This window comes from Erigeron canadensis, chromosome 1 (assembly GCF_010389155.1).
Source record: "Erigeron canadensis isolate Cc75 chromosome 1, C_canadensis_v1, whole genome shotgun sequence".
NCBI lineage: Eukaryota > Viridiplantae > Streptophyta > Magnoliopsida > Asterales > Asteraceae > Erigeron > Erigeron canadensis.
Window position 1 is genome coordinate 30,486,424 of NC_057761.1, and position 20,817 is coordinate 30,507,240.

Genomic DNA, 20,817 nt, shown 5'->3' on the forward strand with positions numbered 1-20,817 from the left:
CAAACCGAGTTCACCCTTCTGTTTTTCATGCACGACATTCTAGGCGGATCAAACCCCTCGGCACAGGCCATGACAGGCATAGTCAACAACCCGGAAATCAAAAGTTTACTCCCATTTGCCAAACCCAATGGTATGGTTCTCCCTAACCAGGAAACCAGCTACGACGACATTCCTTTCATCATTGGTCTTGGAGGGGCCATAACAAATGTCTTTCAAACAGGGACCGGAGGGACTGGTCCAACCTTAGGCTTAGCCCTTCAGCATCTCATGTTTGGAACCATCATAGTCTTTGATGATGAATTAACCGATGGGTATGAACCTGGGTCTGGTTTAATTGGAAAAGCACAAGGGTTTTATGCTGCTAGCTCTGTAGATGGTAATAGCCAAAGTATCACATTTACAGCTATGTTCAAGAATCGAAATTACCTGGATAGTATTAGCTTTTTTGGGGTTCATAGAACAGGGGTGTCTGAGTCCCATTTAGCCATCATGGGTGGGACGGGAAAGTATGTTAATGCAAAGGGATATGCAAAAGTTAAGGCTGTCCCATTGAACAATCAACAAATTACCTATGGTTGGGAAACTGTGCTCGAATTTTCAGCTTATGTTACTTACTGAACTATACCTCATAAATGCTACTGTATAAACCATAAATGGGTAATTCTGTATGCATATTGGGATCATCAATGATCAATCATACCCCTTATCCATACAAAATGACAGCAAATAATTTGAAACTCAGTTTTTGTAGCGAAGACGATGTACACTCCATCTCTGTTTAAGACTTTTAAGTATGTTTATAACACATTTTTAAGGCTTATCTAAACACTATTTAGGCCAAATGTCATTCGTTATATAGTCCATATATTGAATGGTATTGATGAAAATGAACCTTTCTGACCCAATTTTTAAGCACTTCATATGGGCTATGTCCCGGATAACAGCTCTCAGATCAGGGTTGAATAGTTCAGCTCATTATCAAATCATTTCAGTATCAGGTTCAGATTAAAGAATATCAACAGGAACCCGGCCCAGTCTTTTACTATGTATCGTTATGTCTAATAGGGGTAATCATAAATCGCAGTTGTGAGTATTTGCATTAACCATACTCATATTCATATCAAAGTTTCCATTATTTTCATCCTATTTTAACTAGATGATCTAATGACTAACAAATTTCAGGCAAGAGGATAAGAGGGGAAAACTATGATATTGATGATCGTCTCAAGTCTCAACACAATCTTAATACTCTTTCTTGATAAATTTTGAGTAAAATTAGACAAAAGTAATCTGCTGATTGGATAAGTGATTGTAGTCAAAATATATAAAGATGTTTATTTAGTACAAAATAGAAATTGCATTAGACATATTACCAAGCAAATATTTAGAACAAAAATATACTGAGAATCATTGTATCATGCTAAAAACTAAATAAGCAAAGAAATAAAAAACTTATGCAGTAATAGGTTATATATGATATACTATATGGTATTAAAAACCAGTATGATAAATTTTTAAGATGGACAAACAACACATATCAATTACAAATCACTCAACAGTGCACAAATGAAGCAGAGAGGACTACAAACACAAGCTACAAATACATAAAACAAACTTTAAGTAGTTCAAGGTCTATGCTGGTGTGAGGTAGACATTGACATGGACAATGGTTTCAACACCATCCGTTGTGTGTTCATCAACTTGAGGCAAACTCTCAATGGTGGCATACCCTTTGGCATCCTCATACTTCCCTGTCCCACCGATCACGGCTATGTGTGATACCTCAGAAGCAGTTCTATGGACCCCGAAAAAGCTAATGGTATCATCCACCTCGTGATCAGAACCATGGAATAAAGTAGTTAGTGCAAATGTGTGGCTGCTTCCATCCAACGAGCTTGAGAGGTAGAAACCCTGTCCTCGGCCAAGCACACCAGTACCAAGTTCATGTCCTTCAGTTAATTCGTTGTCAATAACAGTGATAGACCCAAACATGAGTTGCTGGAGGGTTATACCAGCTGGAAGTTGCCCGGCTGAAACAAATGGTAGATTGCCTCCTCCGTTGACAACATTGTTGTTCCCCGTGTTTTGGAGGACTGTGTTGCCATTTTGGTTGTTACTATTAGTACCACCGTTGAAACCGGCTAAGAATGGGAGGTTGTTGTTATTGACTATACCGTTAATGTTGTTTAATGGGACCCCGTTGGTGATCGGGAATACTTGGCTATTGGGCGTAGAGAAAGGAACCGCATTAGCACTTGAACTAGCTACAATCCCGGTGACTACCCTACTTGTAGCATGAGACCCTCCTAGAACATCATGCATAAAGAAACTTAGCGTTGGGTGTTCTGCACCTACAACAGTACCACCTGTGGCACCAACGGCCCCACCAGTTGTGGCACCAACGGCAGCCCCTGAACCTCCTGTAGGTGTAGTACCTCCAGGGGTGGCCACTGGTGCCACATTGGTTGCAGATGGAACTATAGTAGGTGCTGCTTTAGTTGGTAACGGGGTGGTGGGACCCACAATTGGTGCCGGCGCAACTGTTGCAGGAAATTGGCCACTTGGTAGTGTAGGCGTAGAATCTTCCGCTGGTGGGTCAGCCTCGTCTACTGGACCATCTGGGCCAGGTTGATTAGTTGGAAGTGGGGCCACAGGTGTGACGTCATCATCTGTCGTATCTAGTAGCACACGTGCACCATTGGAACATTCAAAAGAGATTGCTAGCAAAAAGATGCAAATTGTGGTTTTGATAATGGTAGAAGTGGATAGCTTGATATTGGCCATTTTGTGATTTTTACTTCTTTTGATGACAAAGAGAAATCTAATGTGTGTTTTAGATGATGAAGATAATGTGTGCATATATATGGGAATATATAGTATTGTGTGATGATACAAAATGGAGTTGATGAAATGCATGGAGTTGTTTTGGTCTATAGAGTGTTTTGGTTAAACAACTATTTATCAGTATATTTGGTGGGCTTCAACAACTCAGAACTTCTGCTTGTTTTGTTTTATCAAAGAGAAGCAGAGAAATAAACATGAATTTCTATATCAAATGCTTTACTATATTCTTATGCTTAGATAAAGCAAATCCTACATCATTGTATATAGGTCTTAATTCTCAGTTGTAGTTCCTCGATGAACACATTCTTCTTACATTCAGAATCAAATCACTAATATTCCTTTAATAATAACCTGATTTTATATAAAATGTCACCATATGATAAAATGACGTAAAGAAACACATAATGCTACACAGAAACACATAACACGGCAGTGATGAACATCTGTATGTGCATTTTTACATGTATTAATAAACACACTATCTTGAAGGTTTTGTTTTTCAGATTTGATAGCTATATTGCATTTCTAAAAAAGATATAAGCAAACCTGAAGATCTGATATAGTTATAAATTTGTATAAGTTAATCTAATCGTGAATTCAAATAGCTCGAGTAAAGAGGGTTGCAACCACTTGCAAGGTCTTGGGGGCAGAGCACCCCTTGTAACGGCCAGTTTGGATGCCAGTCGATTAGTAGGGTCAAAAGTACCATGTCAGCAAGTGGGGAAATCGCTGATTAACGTGTGTTCAATGAGAAATCAGGGTGCTAATTACTCTAGTAAGCAATAACCTAAGTTTAATCAAGTACCAAACAAATCAGCCAGTCAGTTGGTCACTCATCCTAATAAGTGACCAACATAATCAGTGACCACTCTCATTTTCAGCCCACTTGTAACCCTTTGTAAGTACTTTGTTAAAAATAATTTTTAGACAATTTTAACTGATATCTTTTAGAGACTTTGGGTACTCAATAGTCAATATATATGAAATATATAACATGATGTTTTGTTACTGCAATGATGTTCTTGATAATCATGTTCTTAATCTTACTGCCAAAAGATGAAAATATAACACACTTTATATACTATTCCAAGACAAAATTCGTGTAACCCAAAATGTACATGATCATCAAAATAAATAAATGAAAAATAATCACACGATTAGAATTGACACTCGATCATTGAAATCACATATACACGACTCCACCAACACTATATTATGGCCATCATGTTTACAAGTATATGCTGAACTTAAAATTTCTTTTTAAATAAAAAAAGCTTTAATACATTCAAACTTCCATATTAAGTATCAAAATTTTTTACTAAATTTTGTTATCTTGTTATTAGAAAATCGAGCTTATAATCTATACATTATCACAATAAACCATCTTCGATCATTTAATTTGACATAAACAATATTTCATAATAATTTGTTGATCAATATTTATCGCCTAAAATTATAACATCTAATGTGTAAGTAAGTGTATATATGATACTCTTTATTGAATCATGCGAATGAATAGTCCGCTATGGCGCTATATATGTGCCAATATATATGCTCAAATCTCAACCTAAGTAAACATCTATCAAAAGAAAACTATTTGATTCTCCTTCTTTTACAAGTTTTGAGCTTAACTTAACAGCCTTTATAGTCGCGTATCCATTGGCACCTTCATATATCCCTGTGCCACCAATGATCGCGACATGAGACTCAGAATCTATATCCGCTTGATGCAATCCAAAAAACCTTAATCCATCTTTATAATCATTGTCAGCAAAGCTTATCGTCATTGCCATCATTTGGCTTTCCTTGCTGCCAATATACATTCCTTTGGCTTTTCCAAGTAAAGTCATCCCGTAAAGATTTGTTTTCTCTAACAAGTCAACGTCAATAACATAAACCATGCCAAACTCCAATTCTTCTTGAAGAATAGTGGAAGCTGAAAAACTTATCCCATGTAAGCCAAAAGATTGACTTGGGATGGAGTTGTAGTCAGAAACCGGGATTCCTCCAATAGGCGGAAAGAGCCCAATTGGTTTCGAGAAGGGTATGGGTTGAGAATTGACATTATTTGTTGGTGTGGTAATAGGAGGGTGTTGTGGGTTGGAGTACTTTAGTACATTTGGCATGTAAAAGGTCATTGTTTTGTGACCGGTTCGTGGTGATGGTTGTGGCGTTGGCGATAGACCTCCAAGGGTTCGGGCCGAAAATGTTTGGATGATGGTTGTGAAGAGTATTAGGAAGAAATAAGCTAGAGTTGTTAAGTTGGAAGGGGGTTTGGGCAGTTCCATGGAGAGGCCAAGAGGCTTTTTTGTAAACTGTTTGTAGATTCATAAATAAGTGATAATAAATCATTATTTGGAGATGTTTATAGTGGTTTTGGTATCAATAATTGAAGTGAAGTGGGGTGGTTACTGACTTACTTGGGAGACATGAGTCAAACCAAGCAACCTTTGGCATGTTTGTTTCTTCCTTTAATTTTAGCAGATATTCATAATCTTTATTAATATCTAAACTTCAATTGCATTAAATTTTTTAATAGTTGAAGTAAAATGATGCCTATTGTGCATTTTATAGGTATTAGATAAGTAGATTAGTAATCCGTATACAAACATGGGTGTTCTAAGAAAAAGAACTAGCAAACAACAGATATAATTATTTCTTCCGCTACATTTTAACTGTGATAGTTTAATTGTTAGAAATTGTTTCTTTTAGATTTAGCCGTAAATAACTCTTACGTTTTATATACTCTTTTATGGTAAAAGATGATAGCCAAATGCCTTAACCGTACGGGTTCCGTCCCCGGATTTAAAAATTCGTCGAAAGTATATCGAATGACATCTTTAATCAAATGCCTTAACCATATAATTTTTATAATTAATCGATATACGGTTTGTGAGATAAAAGATTTTGAATGAATTAGAGAAATAAATGATTTATGGAGAAGAGAGAAAAAAGATGATTAGTTGAGATTTGAGGGGAGAGAAAAGATGTTTGGTAATATATAATTGATAGAAAGGACATTTTGGGATGTAAATGTTGAAACTTAAAATTTAGATATGGATTTATTGGTTTATAATATAGTATAAATATATTAGTTAGATTAAACTTATATCAATGATAAATATATTTAAAACTCAATACATTATATATTTTATAACATATAGACAATAATATTTATGATCAAAGTTAAAAACAAAAACTTACACTTTAAACAATAAAATTGAGACCAAATAATTATATATAAAACGTCATAAACAAATCTCCATATTTACATATGAGGTGTATCATCCCTTATTTTTAAAAGGAAGTAATATTCGTAACACATGATTTGATTAATCTATCATAACTGTGTATTAAATATTTGTATAGTATGTTATAAGATATGTACAGTGTGGTAAAATAATCAATTTATGTGATACGAATATCAGTTCCATTTTTAAAAGATATTAATATATGTTTTTGATTTATTAACCTAAAACTTCTTTTGAAAAGTAGATGAAATATAGAAACATTAAAAAATAAAATTGAACACTTTTTCTTAATAAAATCCATATTCATTCATGTGATTTATCATTTATAAAGCAAATAAACAAAATTTGGTCTAATATTTATGGTCCGATATTTAGGCGGACCATTTTCCATCGCTAAAACCCCTCTCTTCTCGATTTAAGCCCTAGTTTTCCACATTCCCTCACATTTACACATTCCATTACCCAAACTAGGGTTTATCATGTATCTCTACAATCTCACTCTCCAACAAGCCACCGGAATCATCTGCGCAATCAACGGCAGCTTCTCCGGCGGCAACAAATCACAAGAAATCGTCGTCGCACGTGGCAAGGTCCTCGAGCTTTTACGTCCCGACGAAAACGGTAAAATCCAATCAATACTTTCAGTTGATGTTTTTGGTGCTATTAGATCCTTAGCTCAATTTAGGTTAACTGGTGCTCAAAAGGATTATATTGTTGTCGGTTCGGATTCGGGTCGGATCGTTATTTTAGAATATAATAAAGAAAAAAATGTGTTTAATCAAGTTCATAAAGAAACTTTCGGAAAATCCGGTAGTCGGCGGATTGTACCTGGTCAGTATTTAGCTGTAGATCCGAAAGGTAGGGCGGTTATGATTGGTGCTTGTGAGAAACAGAAACTTGTTTATGTTTTGAATAGGGATAGTGCGGCTAGGTTAACGATATCGAGTCCTTTAGAAGCACATAAGTCTCATACGATAACGTATTCGATTGTTGGTGTGGATTGTGGTTTTGATAATCCGATATTTGCTGCTATTGAGTTGGATTATAGTGAGGCAGATCAGGATAGTACAGGGCAGGCTGCGAGTGAGGCTCAAAAGCAGTTGACGTTTTATGAGTTGGATTTAGGACTTAATCATGTTTCTAGGAAGTGGTCTGAGCAGGTGGATAATGGGGCGAATATGCTTGTGACGGTTCCAGGTGGTGGTGATGGGCCGAGTGGGGTGTTGGTTTGTGCGGAGAATTTTGTTATTTATAAGAATCAGGGGCATCCGGATGTTAGGGCGGTTATTCCTCGACGAGCGGATTTGCCTGCTGAACGGGGGGTTTTGATTGTTTCGGCTACTATGCATAAACAGAAGTCAATGTTTTTCTTTTTGTTGCAGACGGAGTATGGAGATGTGTTTAAGGTTACGCTTGATCATGATAATGAGAGGGTTACAGAGTTGAAGATTAAGTATTTTGATACTATACCTGTGTCGTCTGCTATGTGTGTTATGAAGTTGGGGTTTCTGTTTGCGGCTTCTGAGTTTGGGAATCACGCATTGTATCAGTTTCAGGCTATTGGTGCTGACCCTGATGTGGAGTCATCTTCAGCTACGTTGATGGAAACTGATGAAGGGTTCCAGCCGGTGTTTTTCAAGCCTAGAGGGTTGAAGAATCTTGTGAGAATTGACCAGGTGGAGAGCTTGATGCCAATTTTGGACATGAAAGTTGTGAATTTGTTTGAGGAAGAGACACCTCAGATATTTACACTTTGTGGGCGTGGCCCTCGTTCTTCTCTTAGGATACTGAGACCGGGGCTTGCTATCAGTGAAATGGCAGTATCACAGCTTCCGGGTGTCCCTAGTGCGGTTTGGACTGTTAAGAGGAACGTTAATGATGAATTTGATGCTTACATTGTTGTTTCGTTTGCAAATGCAACGCTCGTGCTTTCTATTGGCGAGACTGTGGAAGAAGTTAATGACAGTGGGTTTCTTGACACCACACCGTCACTTGCTGTTTCATTGGTTGGTGATGATTCTCTTATGCAAGTACATCCTAGTGGTATTAGACATATAAGGGAAGATGGTCGTATTAATGAATGGAGAACTCCTGGTAAAAGAACTATCGTTAAGGTTGGATCGAATCGACTTCAAGTGGTTATCGCATTGAGTGGAGGAGAGCTTATATACTTTGAGGTAGATATGACCGGACAGTTAATGGAAATCGAGAAACATGAAATGTCAGGTGACGTGGCTTGTTTAGATATAGCCCCAGTTCCTGAAGGAAGGCAAAGATCGCGTTTTCTAGCTGTTGGCTCTTATGATAATACTATCAGGATCTTATCTTTGGATCCTGATGACTGTATGCAGGTTCTTAGCATGCAAAGTGTATCCTCACCTCCTGAGTCACTTCTTTTTCTCGAGGTCCAGGCTTCTGTAGGTGGGGAGGATGGTGCTGACCACCCGGCCAGTCTTTTTCTGAACTCGGGTCTTCAAAGCGGGGTTCTATTTAGGACCGTTGTGGATATGATTACCGGCCAACTTTCGGATGCACGGTCACGGTTTTTGGGACTTAGAGCTCCTAAACTGTTCTCCATACTAGTGAGAGGAAGACGAGCCATGCTTTGTTTGTCGAGTAGACCGTGGCTTGGTTATGTTCACCAAGGACATTTTCTTTTGACCCCCCTGTCTTATGAATCTCTTGAATATGCAGCCTCGTTTTCATCTGATCAGTGTGCTGAAGGTGTGGTTGCTGTTGCTGGGGATGCTTTAAGAGTTTTCACTATAGAAAGATTAGGGGAAACATTTAATGAAACTGCTATACCTTTGCGATACACACCAAGAAAGTTTGTGTTCCATCCTAAAAGGAAACTTTTGGTAACAATCGAGAGTGATCAGGGCGCGTTTCCAGCTGAGCTGCGTGAAAGCGCTAAAAAGGAGTGCTTCGAGGCAGCAGGACAGGGGGAGAACGGGAAATTGGAGATAGAAAATGGTGGCGATGATGAAGACAAAGATGACCCGCTTTCTGATGAACAATATGGTTACCCAAAAGCTGAGACGGATAAATGGGTTTCTTGCATTCGGGTTCTTGACCCAAAGTCAGCCGAGACGACATGTCTATTGGAGCTTCAAGATAATGAGGCTGCTTTCAGTATATGTACTGTGAACTTCCATGACAAGGAATATGGAACCCTTTTAGCTGTGGGTACAGCAAAAGGTCTCCAGTTTTGGCCTAAAAGATCCTTGACAGCTGGATATATTCATATTTATCGGTTTGTAAAAGATGGAAAATCGCTTGAACTTTTGCACAAAACCCAAGTTGATGGTGTTCCTCTTGCATTATGCCAGTTTCAAGGAAGATTGCTTGCTGGGATTGGATCTACTCTTAGGCTTTATGATCTGGGAAAAAAAAGGTTGCTTAGAAAGTGTGAGAATAAGCTGTTTCCGAATACAATCAATTCCATCCATACATACCGTGATCGAATTTATGTGGGAGACATTCAAGAGGTTTGTTGTCAAATACCGCGTTGCTCACTCATTATCTTTTTGTATTATTATATTAAATCAAGTAGAGGTGGGTTGGGTCGAAATTAGTCATTTTAAATCAGTTCAGGATACACCTGTAACACCTTTTCATTTATAATAACAGAGTTTTTAGTAATTTAATGCTTAAATAGTGGTTGCAAAAACAATATTATTACATTGATAACCTAAACCTTTGAATAAAACAATTTTTGGGTGAAAATATGACTTCACATTTTAAATTCAATCAAGTAGAGGTGAGATGGAACAAAATGGGTCATTTTAACGTGGTTTGGATCAGGTTGGAATAGACCTTTAAGCACCTGTTTGTTCATTTTCAGTAAAAAAATGTGTAGTAATCTACTGCTTAGGTGGTTTGCAAAAACAATATAATTACATTGATAATCTTGATCTTTGAATATAAAAATATCCGGTTGACGTTTGACCCATTCAAACTATCGAACTTGTTGACCCATTTGACCGCTTCTCTCTTTATCACAACCCAAATCGTCCATTTCATGAGGAACATATGCTACCTCGATTAAGTATTATCTACTTTGTTAAAGTTCTTCTCTGACCAATATTTCTTTTCTTTGGTTTACAGTCATTTCATTATTGCAAGTATAGAAGGGATGAAAACCAACTGTATGTATTTGCTGATGACTCTGTTCCAAGATGGCTTACAGCAGCATACCATGTAGACTTTGACACGATGGCAGGAGCGGATAAGTTTGGGAACATATATTTTGTGCGGTTGCCACAGGATGTATCGGATGAAATTGAAGAAGATCCAACAGGTGGGAAGATTAAGTGGGAGCAGGGGAAGCTTAATGGAGCTCCGAATAAGGTTGAAGAGATCGTGCAATTTCATGTAGGTGATGTGGTGACATGCATGCAAAAAGCATCTTTAATTCCTGGTGGTGTGGAGTGTGTTATGTATGGGACTGTTATGGGTAGTTTAGGGGCGTTGCTGGCATTTAGCTCCCGAGATGATGTGGATTTCTTTAATCACTTGGAGATGCACATGCGACAGGAACATCCACCATTGTGTGGAAGAGATCACATGGCTTATAGATCTGCCTATTTTCCTGTTAAGGTGATCACATTATTTTTTGATTATTTATGAAGTTGGCGAAGTGTTTGAATATGGTGGATTACCGGTAAGGTGGGTTGGGCTGGTCGGAAACAACTAATGTACATTTTTTTTCAAAACTCAGTGTTCATATATGTTTTCATAAATATACATTTTTCATTAATCTAAGTATACACATTGCATGATTTAGAAGGATGCACCTGTTATTATGCAGCTCAGTTAACTTCCAATCTGTTTGACCTGTTCCTTTTTTTGCTGATGTTTCTTGGACCCATATGACCAACTAGAGATAACACCAATGGGTTACACCTAAATTCCATGCCTGTCAAGTTATCTGGTTTTTTATAAACTGATGCTTAATTACACAAACTGTTGATTGTTTCTGCAGGATGTGATTGACGGTGACCTGTGTGAACAGTACCCTACATTGCCTATTGATATGCAGCGGAAAATTGCAGAGGAATTGGATAGGACTCCTGGAGAGATTCTGAAAAAGCTGGAAGAAGTCAGGAACAAGATTGTCTAAGATAAAAGATGTGCACCTTACTATTACTTTTATATGCGTTTCGATGTTTATTTGTCTAATGGTATGCTTTTTAGCTAAGGCGGTGTATTCTTCTGTACTGACTTGTTCTATTATTCAATATCTAGTCCATCAACTGTAGTTTAATTGCAAAGACATGTAATGTCTCGAGAGCTAAACCCTTTTTTGTGATGCATGCAGACCGTGCTTTGAGGAACGTTGAAAGTCTGGTTCAACTCATAAACGTTAAAATTTCCAAGTCATGCAGGTTAATCTGTAGGCATTCAGCTTATTTTAGCGACCTTCTGTCTTTTATATGTTTTGTTTCAGGCATGCAGATAACTCTTAAGGAATTTAGTCGGACTGTTTGTGATATCCTCTTTCACTTTATGTGGTGAGGGAGCAATGAGAGCTTTGTGTAGATCTGACTTTTTCTATTTATGTTTATTTGGTAGTTAACTTGTTATGAACCAATGCTTTATCATTTAACAGATTAGACCTGAAAGAAAGTTTGTCAAATAGTTTCACTTTTCCATCATTTACGGTCAAATATATTTATTTGTTCTTTATTTTTGAAAAGGTAATTGATTACTGTAAATGACCGTAACTGCATCATTTTAGGTATTAACTTCAATCTTATACAGGCGACACCGACAGTTGTGTTTACACAATGGGATGACCATCAACGTGGATGCCGATTTTATTTCTGCCATCTTCTCTTGCCCTTTTTTTTCTTTTCATTTCCAATTATCACTTCTGTGATTATTTGTTCTCTCTTTTTTTCTTTTTGGCAAAGAGGAACGATTAAGAAGAATGATACAAGGATTACATGAAAAGAGTGGGACTCACCTCTATGAACTCAAGACATGACCCAAGTTTACACAACCGCAGATACTAGGCAACCTAAAAAGTGACCAACAGACAGGAACTAAAAGCTGAAGAAACAGCATTGTGTTACACTATCAGGGCTGAGGGGATGCCACTTGAGAACTTTAACCTTCATTCTCTGAAGTCATTTTAACAAGAGAAAGCTTTAGAATACATTATTGTTACACCTCTAAACAGCTGATATAATAAAAGTCCGATGAAGGATAATATGTTCCGGTCACCACCACTTTTAGTTGATATCATATATGGACGCCTCTCTATCTATTAATTAAAAGGGAAAGCAAATTAAAATTTTAATAATTATAACTCGAGAATGTAAATAGACGAACAAAACCTCTAATGATATTTTTTTTGTGTGTAAAAGGTGTTAATAGCATTTGTTGTTTTTATGGGGTCTACGAGTGGAAATTAAATACACGTCTTATGTCTACCCCTAAATATGTATAGTTAGGACGCAAATAGACATCTTATCTTATAATTATATAAACAAATAAAGTTCTTGTTCAACACAACATTTTAACATTTTTCATTCATCACAATCAAAAGATATATACTGTACTATTCTTGTAGAGTAGGTTGATATTTGAAAGGTATACCAACATTCTGGTCATGTATGATCCTCAAGACATTGAAGTTTGAAGGAATTTGAAAGAAACGAAAAATCATAATAAAAAGGTTGAAAACGGTTAAAAAAAAGTAATAATCTCGATTGGCAGCCTCAAAAATAAAAGAGCATCTTTAGACAAAGGGACTGTTTATTTTTCGGTTAAAGTATGAATGTATTAAGTAACTTAGCGTAAATAATGTTGGTATATATTAAACGCATTTTACAGGTGTTGTTTCTAGTAAGTAGTAAGTCACAGGATATTAAATATTTAATTTTTTATTAATCCATACATATATACATATATAATGATTAGGAAAATTCGATATTACCCTTAGCGAAAAAAGAATTACTTAGTTCCCAAGCTTTCCGGTTTCCAAAAATAACCTATTTTCACAACCCCTATATATATACAAAACCGGCAGCCAATATCCAAAACAAAAAGGGAAAACGGCAGTCATAATCAAAAAGCAAAAAAAGAAAAAGAGAGAAACCCAAACCCTAGGATGATAATAGTAAACGATTTCCTACGTATACTCGCCTTTTCTTTCTTTTGTGTTTTTATATATTTTGTTTATCGCATGTATATGTTAAATCAAGAAAGAGAACAGGCGGTACTACCTGTTCGAACGCCATACGTGGCATATGTGAATGAGCGAATATATGTAAAGAAGAAGAGTAGCATTATTATTATTAATGGCAAGGATACTGATAATGATGATGATCAATGTGCGATATGCCTTGAGGAGTTTGAAGATAAGGTGACTACAATTGGAGTTGTGCCACACTGCCTTCACTTTTTTCACAAGCATTGTATTATCAAGTGGTTGTCGCAAAACCCAACTTGTCCTGTTTGTCGAGTTACCGCTACATGATATCGATCGATCCGGCTTTGATAGATATATATATACGCGATTGTCACAAATTTAATTGTACGTACGTGTAGCCTAGGCTAGCTAATTGTTCAATTTTAGTTATAAGAATTTGTTTGGTTTTTGTTAATAATATTAATACATCAAGAAAGCATTCATTCTTCTCTAATTTTTGATTTTTTTTTTTTAGTAAAATTCTTGCCTCACTTTTTGCAGTTTTTCTTATATTGTAAATTATTAAATGATTGTTCATTCAGATACATAATCTCGTATATATATCTATAGAATATTTATATGTATATATTTCTTGAATATCGGGTATTTGTATATCGTTTGAGACTACATGTATCTTTTTTTCTGTAATAGTAATAAAAGATCAACACTTTTATTAGGATGTTTGTGTGCGACTTCTATAAGCTCGTATAGAAAAAAAAAAAAACGAGTTGAATTTCTTAACCATTCTATTGATTATTTAGAGATATATTTGTGTGTGTATGCAAAGACAAGTTACAGTGTGGGATCGGAGTATATTTAATGCATCCATTATATTTTTTGTGTGAAACAGTGGAATTTGATAGGTATTTTTTCTGAATTTTGGATGAATTTTTTTTTTTCTTTCAGCACCTTTTATTTATAATAAGCATTTCACATCCGATTGAGGAAAAAAAAATGGATGCACTTTTACAAATGCGATGGATGAACTTTTACAAATTGCATCCTGATTTTGTTTCCTTTATTAGATTGTAACTAAATGAACAGAAATTATGATGGGTGTATCAAATCTTTCTTTTAATGGATGCACACATTGCATTGATGCATGTATTATTTTGCGCATCCATCTCAATTCTTGTTAAAAATTAATAAAATTGATATCAAATTAAAGAAGATCAAAATCGGAGTGTAATGATATTTGGGTCTGTTTGGCAAGGGGTTTTTAGAGTTGAAAAAAAAGTCTCAGCCCATAGCCCCAATCTCAAGCTCCAGCCCCAAGCCTTTAACTACAGCCCCAGCTACAAGTTTTTATGCCAAACATACCCATATTTGGGGTAAATTTTCTAAGATAATAAAACTGTTATAAAAGAGAAAGAAAGATTAGAAATTTACTTTCCTGTCCCTGTTCTCACTGGTTCGCATAGGGGAAAGGTACCCTATATATATATATTACCCGCACGATGTGCGGTTATTTAATTGAATTATCAAAGATTTTAATATGATATTGATAATTAAAATTTGGTTTAATTAGCATAATATTAATGTTAAATATGCTTGAATATTTTATCAAAACTTAGATTTGTTAAAAAAATATATTGAATAAAATTTATAAAAAAAACGGATGGATTAATGTCTCAAATAAATAATTGTAATTACAATGTTTAATTTGATATAATGTTTAACTAATTAAATCTATCTAAATTTAAATAATTATATATAAAAAAGTTTGAAGATGACAAAGTTGGCAATTTTTTAGCATAACTTTAGATTTGAAGAAGACTTGAAAAGGCTAGGATTCCTACTCTTTTAATATATATATATATATATATATATAACTTATTAGAGCTTGTTTGGTTTGGTTTTGTTAATGTTAGTTTTAAATGTATATATAGATATTTTTCTCTTCCCTAATATAGTTAATTAATATGTTAGGGCTCAATGCCGTATATGTGTTTCTCATATTTCATTCATTTATATATGTCTGTGAATTATTAAATGATCATTTATATATTTTTTGAATATTTGGGTATATCGTTTGAGAATATGTATCCTTTTGTCAGTGGCAGTGGTGTTGTCTGTAATATTAGTAAAAGAGTAACATTTTTATCAGGATGTTTGTGTGCGACTTGTATAAGCTCGTATATAGAAATAAAATGGAGTTGAATGTTTTAAACTATTTATTGATTATCTGCTAGACGTTAGAGATCTTTGTGTGTGTGTGTGTATGTAAGTAAAGGCAAGTTATAGTGTGGGATTTGCTGATAATCAATCTTTAAACTTATTCGTTAGACTTCACATGTGACTGATCACAAGAGATAACACATCCATAGTAGCCCGGACTGAAGGAACAGAACATGAAGCTTTTGCGCAACGTTGTTTCCGCCATACTTGTTATGCTACTCTGCTTTTGGGGGTTGGAATGCAAGTATATGGTGTAGGGTACTTCTTACAGAATCCAAGCTGACAAGATCAAGTTAATCATATAGAGTAATTTATATAGAAGAACCATTTTAGAAGAATGTACATCTACATCTGTTTGTATTTTCTTTTATAAGGCAAAGAAGTCAAAATTGAAATAATCATTGATGACTTTGAAGACTGCAGCAGCATCATTGATGTTGAAGATGACTTCAATGCACCAATGTTTGTGCAGCATACCGTCATACCGAAGCAAAGGCTGGAAGAAATTGGTAGTTTCATTCTATCTGTACGTTTTCTGCATTTTGTTTCAAGTTAAATAGTCTTCTAATTTGTTGAATCTGTAAATTAGGATGGGTATATATATTCATATATATGTATATGAAGAACCGCTTTTGAACATTGACGATGCTGTCAGGGAGGATTCAGTAGTGGAGTATATAGATGACATTTGTGCACATTACAAGAAACAAGAGGTAATCTTTATGCTTCTCATGCTCTTAGATTAAGTACACAAGTGAGTTGAAGAAAATGGAAAACAAAGTCATGCTTTTTCATATTCAATGACTAGCTTATGCAGAGTTGTCACTAGGATTTTAGTTATTCGTTCACGTTCATTAATGAAAGCCTACTAGTAAGTAGTAAATAGTGGACTATAGTCAGGCTTGCTGGGATTGGATCTACTCTTAGGCTTTCTGAATTGGGAAAAAGAAGGTTGCTTAGAAATTGTGAGAATAAGTTGTTTCTACATATCGTGATCAAATTATGTGGGACATTCAGGAGGTTTGTTGTCTAAAACTGTGTAACCTACTGAAATCACTATCTTTTCGTATTGTATATTCAATCAAGTAGAGGTAAGTTGGGTCGAAATGGGTCATCTAGATATGGTTTTAATCAGTTCAGGGTAGACCTATAAGCACCGGTTCATTTTAATAACAAAGTTTGTAGTAATCTAATGTTGAATGATGATTGCAAAAACAATATTAGTACGATGATAACCTAAACTTTTGGAAAAACCTTTTTGGGTGATAATATGACCTCTTCATATTTTATATTCAATTAAATAGAAGACGGATTAAAATGGGTCATTTAAAAGTGGTTTATATCAGGTCGGAATAGACCCATAAGCACCTGCTTGTTCTTTTTTAATAAAAAAAGGTGTAGTAGACTAATGCTTAAGTAGTGGTTTCAAAAACAATATTATTACAATGATGATCTTTAGGCTATAGCTTTGAATATAAAACTATCTGGGTGACGTTTGAGTCATTCAACCTATCTGACCTGTTGTCACATTTGACTCTTCCCTCTTTAGCCTAATCTATATGTATCTGGTCCATTGAGGTATAACACAACCCAAATCGGTCAATACATCTGGAAGAGGGTCAATATGCCACCTCTCACATTGTTAAAGTTCTGCTTTGCAAGTATAGACGGGATGACGCCGACTGTATGTATTTGCTGATGACTCTGTTCCTGACAGCAACATATCATGTAGACTTTGACACGATAGCGGGCGCGCGGATAAGTTTAGGAATATATATGTTGTGCGGTTGCCACAGGATGTACGAGATGAAATAGAAGAAGATCCAGCAGGTGGGGAGATTAAGTGGGAGCAGGGGAAGCTTAATGGAGCTCCGAATAAGGTTGAAGAGATTGTGCAATTTCATGTTGGTGATGTGGTCACATGCATGCAAAATGCATCTTTAATTCTCGGTGGCGTGGAGTGTGTTATGTATGGAACTGTTATGGGTAGTTTAGGGGCATTGTTGGCTATAGATCTGCCTATTTTTCTGTTAAGGTAATCTCATTATTTTGAATATCCTATATGAAGTTGGCGAAGTGATTGGATAAGGTGGGGTGGATTACCAGTCAGGTGGGTTGTGCTGGTCCAAAACAACTAATGTACAGTTTTTGTTTCAGAACTTAGTATTCAAATATGATTACATAAACATACTTCTCAACAATCTAATAATACATAATGCATGATCTAAAAGGATACACCTGTTATATATGCACCTCAGTTGACTTCCTATCTGTTTGACCTTTTCCCTTTTTTGCCGACGTTTTTTACACCCATATGACCAACTAGATATAACACCAATGAGTTGGATTTAGGGCTTAATCATGTTTCTAGTAAGTGGTCTGAGCAGTATGGTGCGAATATGCTTGTCATGGTTCCAGGTGGTGGTTATGGGCCGAGTGGGGTGTTGGTTTGTGTGGTGAATTTTGATATTTATATGAATCAGGGGCGTCAGCAGATTTGCCTGCTGAACGGGGTGTTTTAATTGTTTCAGCTACTATGCATAAGCAGAAGTCGAGGTATTTCATTCTGTTGCAGACGGAGTATGGAGATGTGTTTAAGGTTACACTTGATCATGATAATGATAGGGTTACAGAGTTGAAGATTAAGTATTTTGATACTATACCTGTGTCGTAGGCGATGTGTGTTATGAACTTGGGATTTCTGTTTGCGGCATCTGAGTTTGGGAATCACGCGTTGTATCAATTGAGAGTGATCAGGGTGTGTTTCCTGCTGAGCTGCGTGAAATTGCTAAAAAGGAGTGCGTCGTGGCAGCAGGACAGGGGGTGAACTGGAAATTGGAGATAGAAAATGGGCGATGATGAAGTCAAAGATGACCCGCTTTCTGATGAACACTATGGTGACCCAAAAGCTGAGTCAGATAAATGGGTTTCTTGCATTCGGGTTCTTGACCCAAAGTCAGCCGAGATGGCATATCTATTGGAGCTTTAAGATAATGAGGCGGCTTTCAGTATATGTACAGTGAACTTCCATGACAAAGAGTATGGAACCCTTTTAGCTGTGGGTACAGCAAAGGGTCTCCAGTTTTGGCTCAAAAGATCCTTGACAGTCTGATATATTCATATTTATCGGTTTGTAGATGGAACATTTGAACTTTTGCACAAACCTAAGTTGATTGTGTTCCTCTTGCATTATGCCAGTTTCGAGGAAGATTGCTTGCTGGGATTGGATCTACTCTTAGGCTTTATGATCTGAGAAAAAGAAAGTGTGAGAATAAGCTGTTTCTGAATACAATCAATTCCATCCATACATACTGTAATCGAATTTATGTGGGAGAGGGAGACATTCAAGAGGTTCATTGTCTAATACCGCGTTGCTCACTCAGTATCTTTTTGTGTTTTTATATTCAATCAAGTAGAGGTGGGTTGGTCGAAATGGGTGATTTTGAATCAGATCGGGATACCCCCTTAAGCACCTGTTCTCTTTTAATAACAAAGTTTGTAGTAATATAATGCTTAAATAGTGGTTGCAAAAGCAATATCATTACTATGATAACCTTAACCTTTGAACTTAACAATTTTTGGGTGACAATCTGACCTCTTTATGTTTCATATTCAATCAAGTAGTGGGGAGATGGATCAAAATGGGTCATTTAAAAATTTCTCATAATCTAATGCTAAAGTGGTGATTGCAAAACCAATATTATTACTTCATAAAAATATCAGGTTGACGTTTGACCCATTTAACCCATTTAACCTGTTGCGCATTTGACCGCTTCTCGCTTTATGCTAATCTATATATCTGGCACAGTTGAGGTATAGCACAACCCAAATCGTCCAATTCATAAGGAACATATGCCAACTCTCGATTAAGTATTATCTACTTTGTTAAAGTTCTGCTCTAATTAATGTTTCTTTTCTTTGGTTTACAGTCATTTCACTATTGCAAATATAGACGGGATGAAAATCAACTGTATGAATTTGTTGATGACTCTGCTCCAAGATGGCTTACAGCAGCATACCATGTAGACTTTGACACGATTGCAGGTGCAAATAAGTTTGGGAACATATATCTTATGCGGTTGGCACAGAATGTATCAGATGAAATTGAAGAAGATCCAGCAGGTGGGAAGATTAAGCAGGAGCAGGGGAAGCTTAATAAAGCTCTGAATAAGGTTGAAGACATTGTGCAATTTAATGTTGGTGATGTGGTGACATGCATGCAAAAAGCATCTCTAATTCCAAGTGGTGTGGAGTGTGTTATGTATGGGACTGTTATGGGTAGTTTAGGGGCGTTGCTGGCACTTAGATCCTGAGATGATGTGACTTGGAGATGCATATGAGACAGGAACATCCACCATTGTGTGGAAGAGACCACGTGGCTTATAGATCTGCCTATTTTTCTGTTAAGGTGATCACATAAGATTTTGATTTATTTATGAAGTTGCGAAGTGATTGGATATGGTGGGGTGGATTACTGGTCAGGTGGGTTAGGCTGGTTCAGAACAACTGATGTACAATTTTTTTCAAAACTCAGTGTTCATATACGTCAAATATACTTTTTTTCATTAATCTCACTATATACATTGCATGATTTAGAAGTATACACCTGTTATATATGCACCTCAGTTGACTTCCAATCTGTTTTACCTGTTCCATTTTTTGTTGACGTTTTTTTGACCTATATGACCAACTAGAGATAACACCAATGGGTTACACCTAATCATCATGCTTGTCAAGCTATCATGTGGATTGTATCTGCAGGATGTGATTGACGGAGACGTGTGTGAACAATACCCTTTTTGCCTATTGATATGCAGCGGAAAATCGCAGAGGAATTGTATATGACTCCTGGAGAGATTCTGACGAAACTGGAAGAAGTCAGGAATAAGATTGTTTAAGTCTTGTTATTACTTTTCTATGCGTTTGGATGTTTATTTGGCTAATGGTATGCTTTTTAGCTAAGTGGGTGTACTCTTTGCTCTATTATTCAATATCTAGTCTATCAACTGTAGTTTAATTGCAACAACATGTAATGACTCGAGAGCTAAACCCGTTTTTGTGATGCATGCGGATCGTGCTTTGAGGAACTATAAAATGGAAAAGTTGAAGTTTGCTTCAACTCATAAACGTGAAACTTCCAAGTCATGCAGGTTTAAACTGTAGTTTATTTTTGTTTCAAGTATGCAGATAACTTGTGTAATTTAGTCAATTGTTTGTGATATCCTTTTCGACTTTATGTAGTGAGGGTATAATGAGAGTACTGTGCAGATCTGACTTTTTATAATTTTGGTAGTTAACTTGTTATGAACCAAGGTTTTACCATTCAACAGAGTCGACTCTGAAAGA

General features: G+C 36.1%; 4 protein-coding genes and 1 pseudogene across 5 annotated transcripts; 3 read left to right on the plus strand and 2 right to left on the minus strand.

Moving 5' to 3' along the window:
- The first annotated feature begins 18 nt into the window (after positions 1-18).
- Positions 19-618, plus strand: LOC122597970 (dirigent protein 25-like). The gene has a single exon (XM_043770569.1). The coding sequence runs from the start codon at positions 28-30 to the stop codon at positions 616-618; it is 591 nt and encodes a 196-aa protein (XP_043626504.1). The 5' UTR covers positions 19-27.
- Positions 619-1,632: 1,014 nt separating this feature from the next.
- LOC122599057 (dirigent protein 9-like) lies at positions 1,633-2,457 on the minus strand. Its single transcript, XM_043771867.1, has 2 exons — positions 2,436-2,457; positions 1,633-2,351 (listed from the first exon to the last, which is right to left on the minus strand). Exon 2 carries the CDS (start codon positions 2,320-2,322, stop codon positions 1,633-1,635), a length of 690 nt encoding a protein of 229 aa, XP_043627802.1. The 5' UTR covers positions 2,323-2,351; positions 2,436-2,457.
- Positions 2,458-4,406: 1,949 nt separating this feature from the next.
- Positions 4,407-4,982, minus strand: LOC122589626 (dirigent protein 16-like). The gene has a single exon (XM_043761939.1). The coding sequence runs from the start codon at positions 4,980-4,982 to the stop codon at positions 4,407-4,409; it is 576 nt and encodes a 191-aa protein (XP_043617874.1).
- Positions 4,983-6,484: 1,502 nt separating this feature from the next.
- On the plus strand, positions 6,485-11,733 carry LOC122598352 (spliceosome-associated protein 130 A). Of its 2 annotated transcripts, XR_006323602.1 has the most exons (4): positions 6,485-9,583; positions 10,203-10,694; positions 11,080-11,278; positions 11,416-11,733. XR_006323602.1 is itself a non-coding variant. In XM_043770944.1 (3 exons), exons 1-3 carry the CDS (start codon positions 6,575-6,577, stop codon positions 11,215-11,217), a joined length of 3,639 nt encoding a protein of 1,212 aa, XP_043626879.1. In that variant the 5' UTR covers positions 6,485-6,574; the 3' UTR covers positions 11,218-11,368. The 2 variants fall into 2 exon arrangements, 1 of the variants encoding a protein (XP_043626879.1); XM_043770944.1 differs by lacking the exon at positions 11,416-11,733 and having other exon boundaries at positions 11,080-11,368.
- Positions 11,734-13,287: 1,554 nt separating this feature from the next.
- On the plus strand, positions 13,288-20,488 carry LOC122589633 (annotated as a pseudogene).
- The last annotated feature ends 329 nt before the right edge of the window (positions 20,489-20,817 follow it).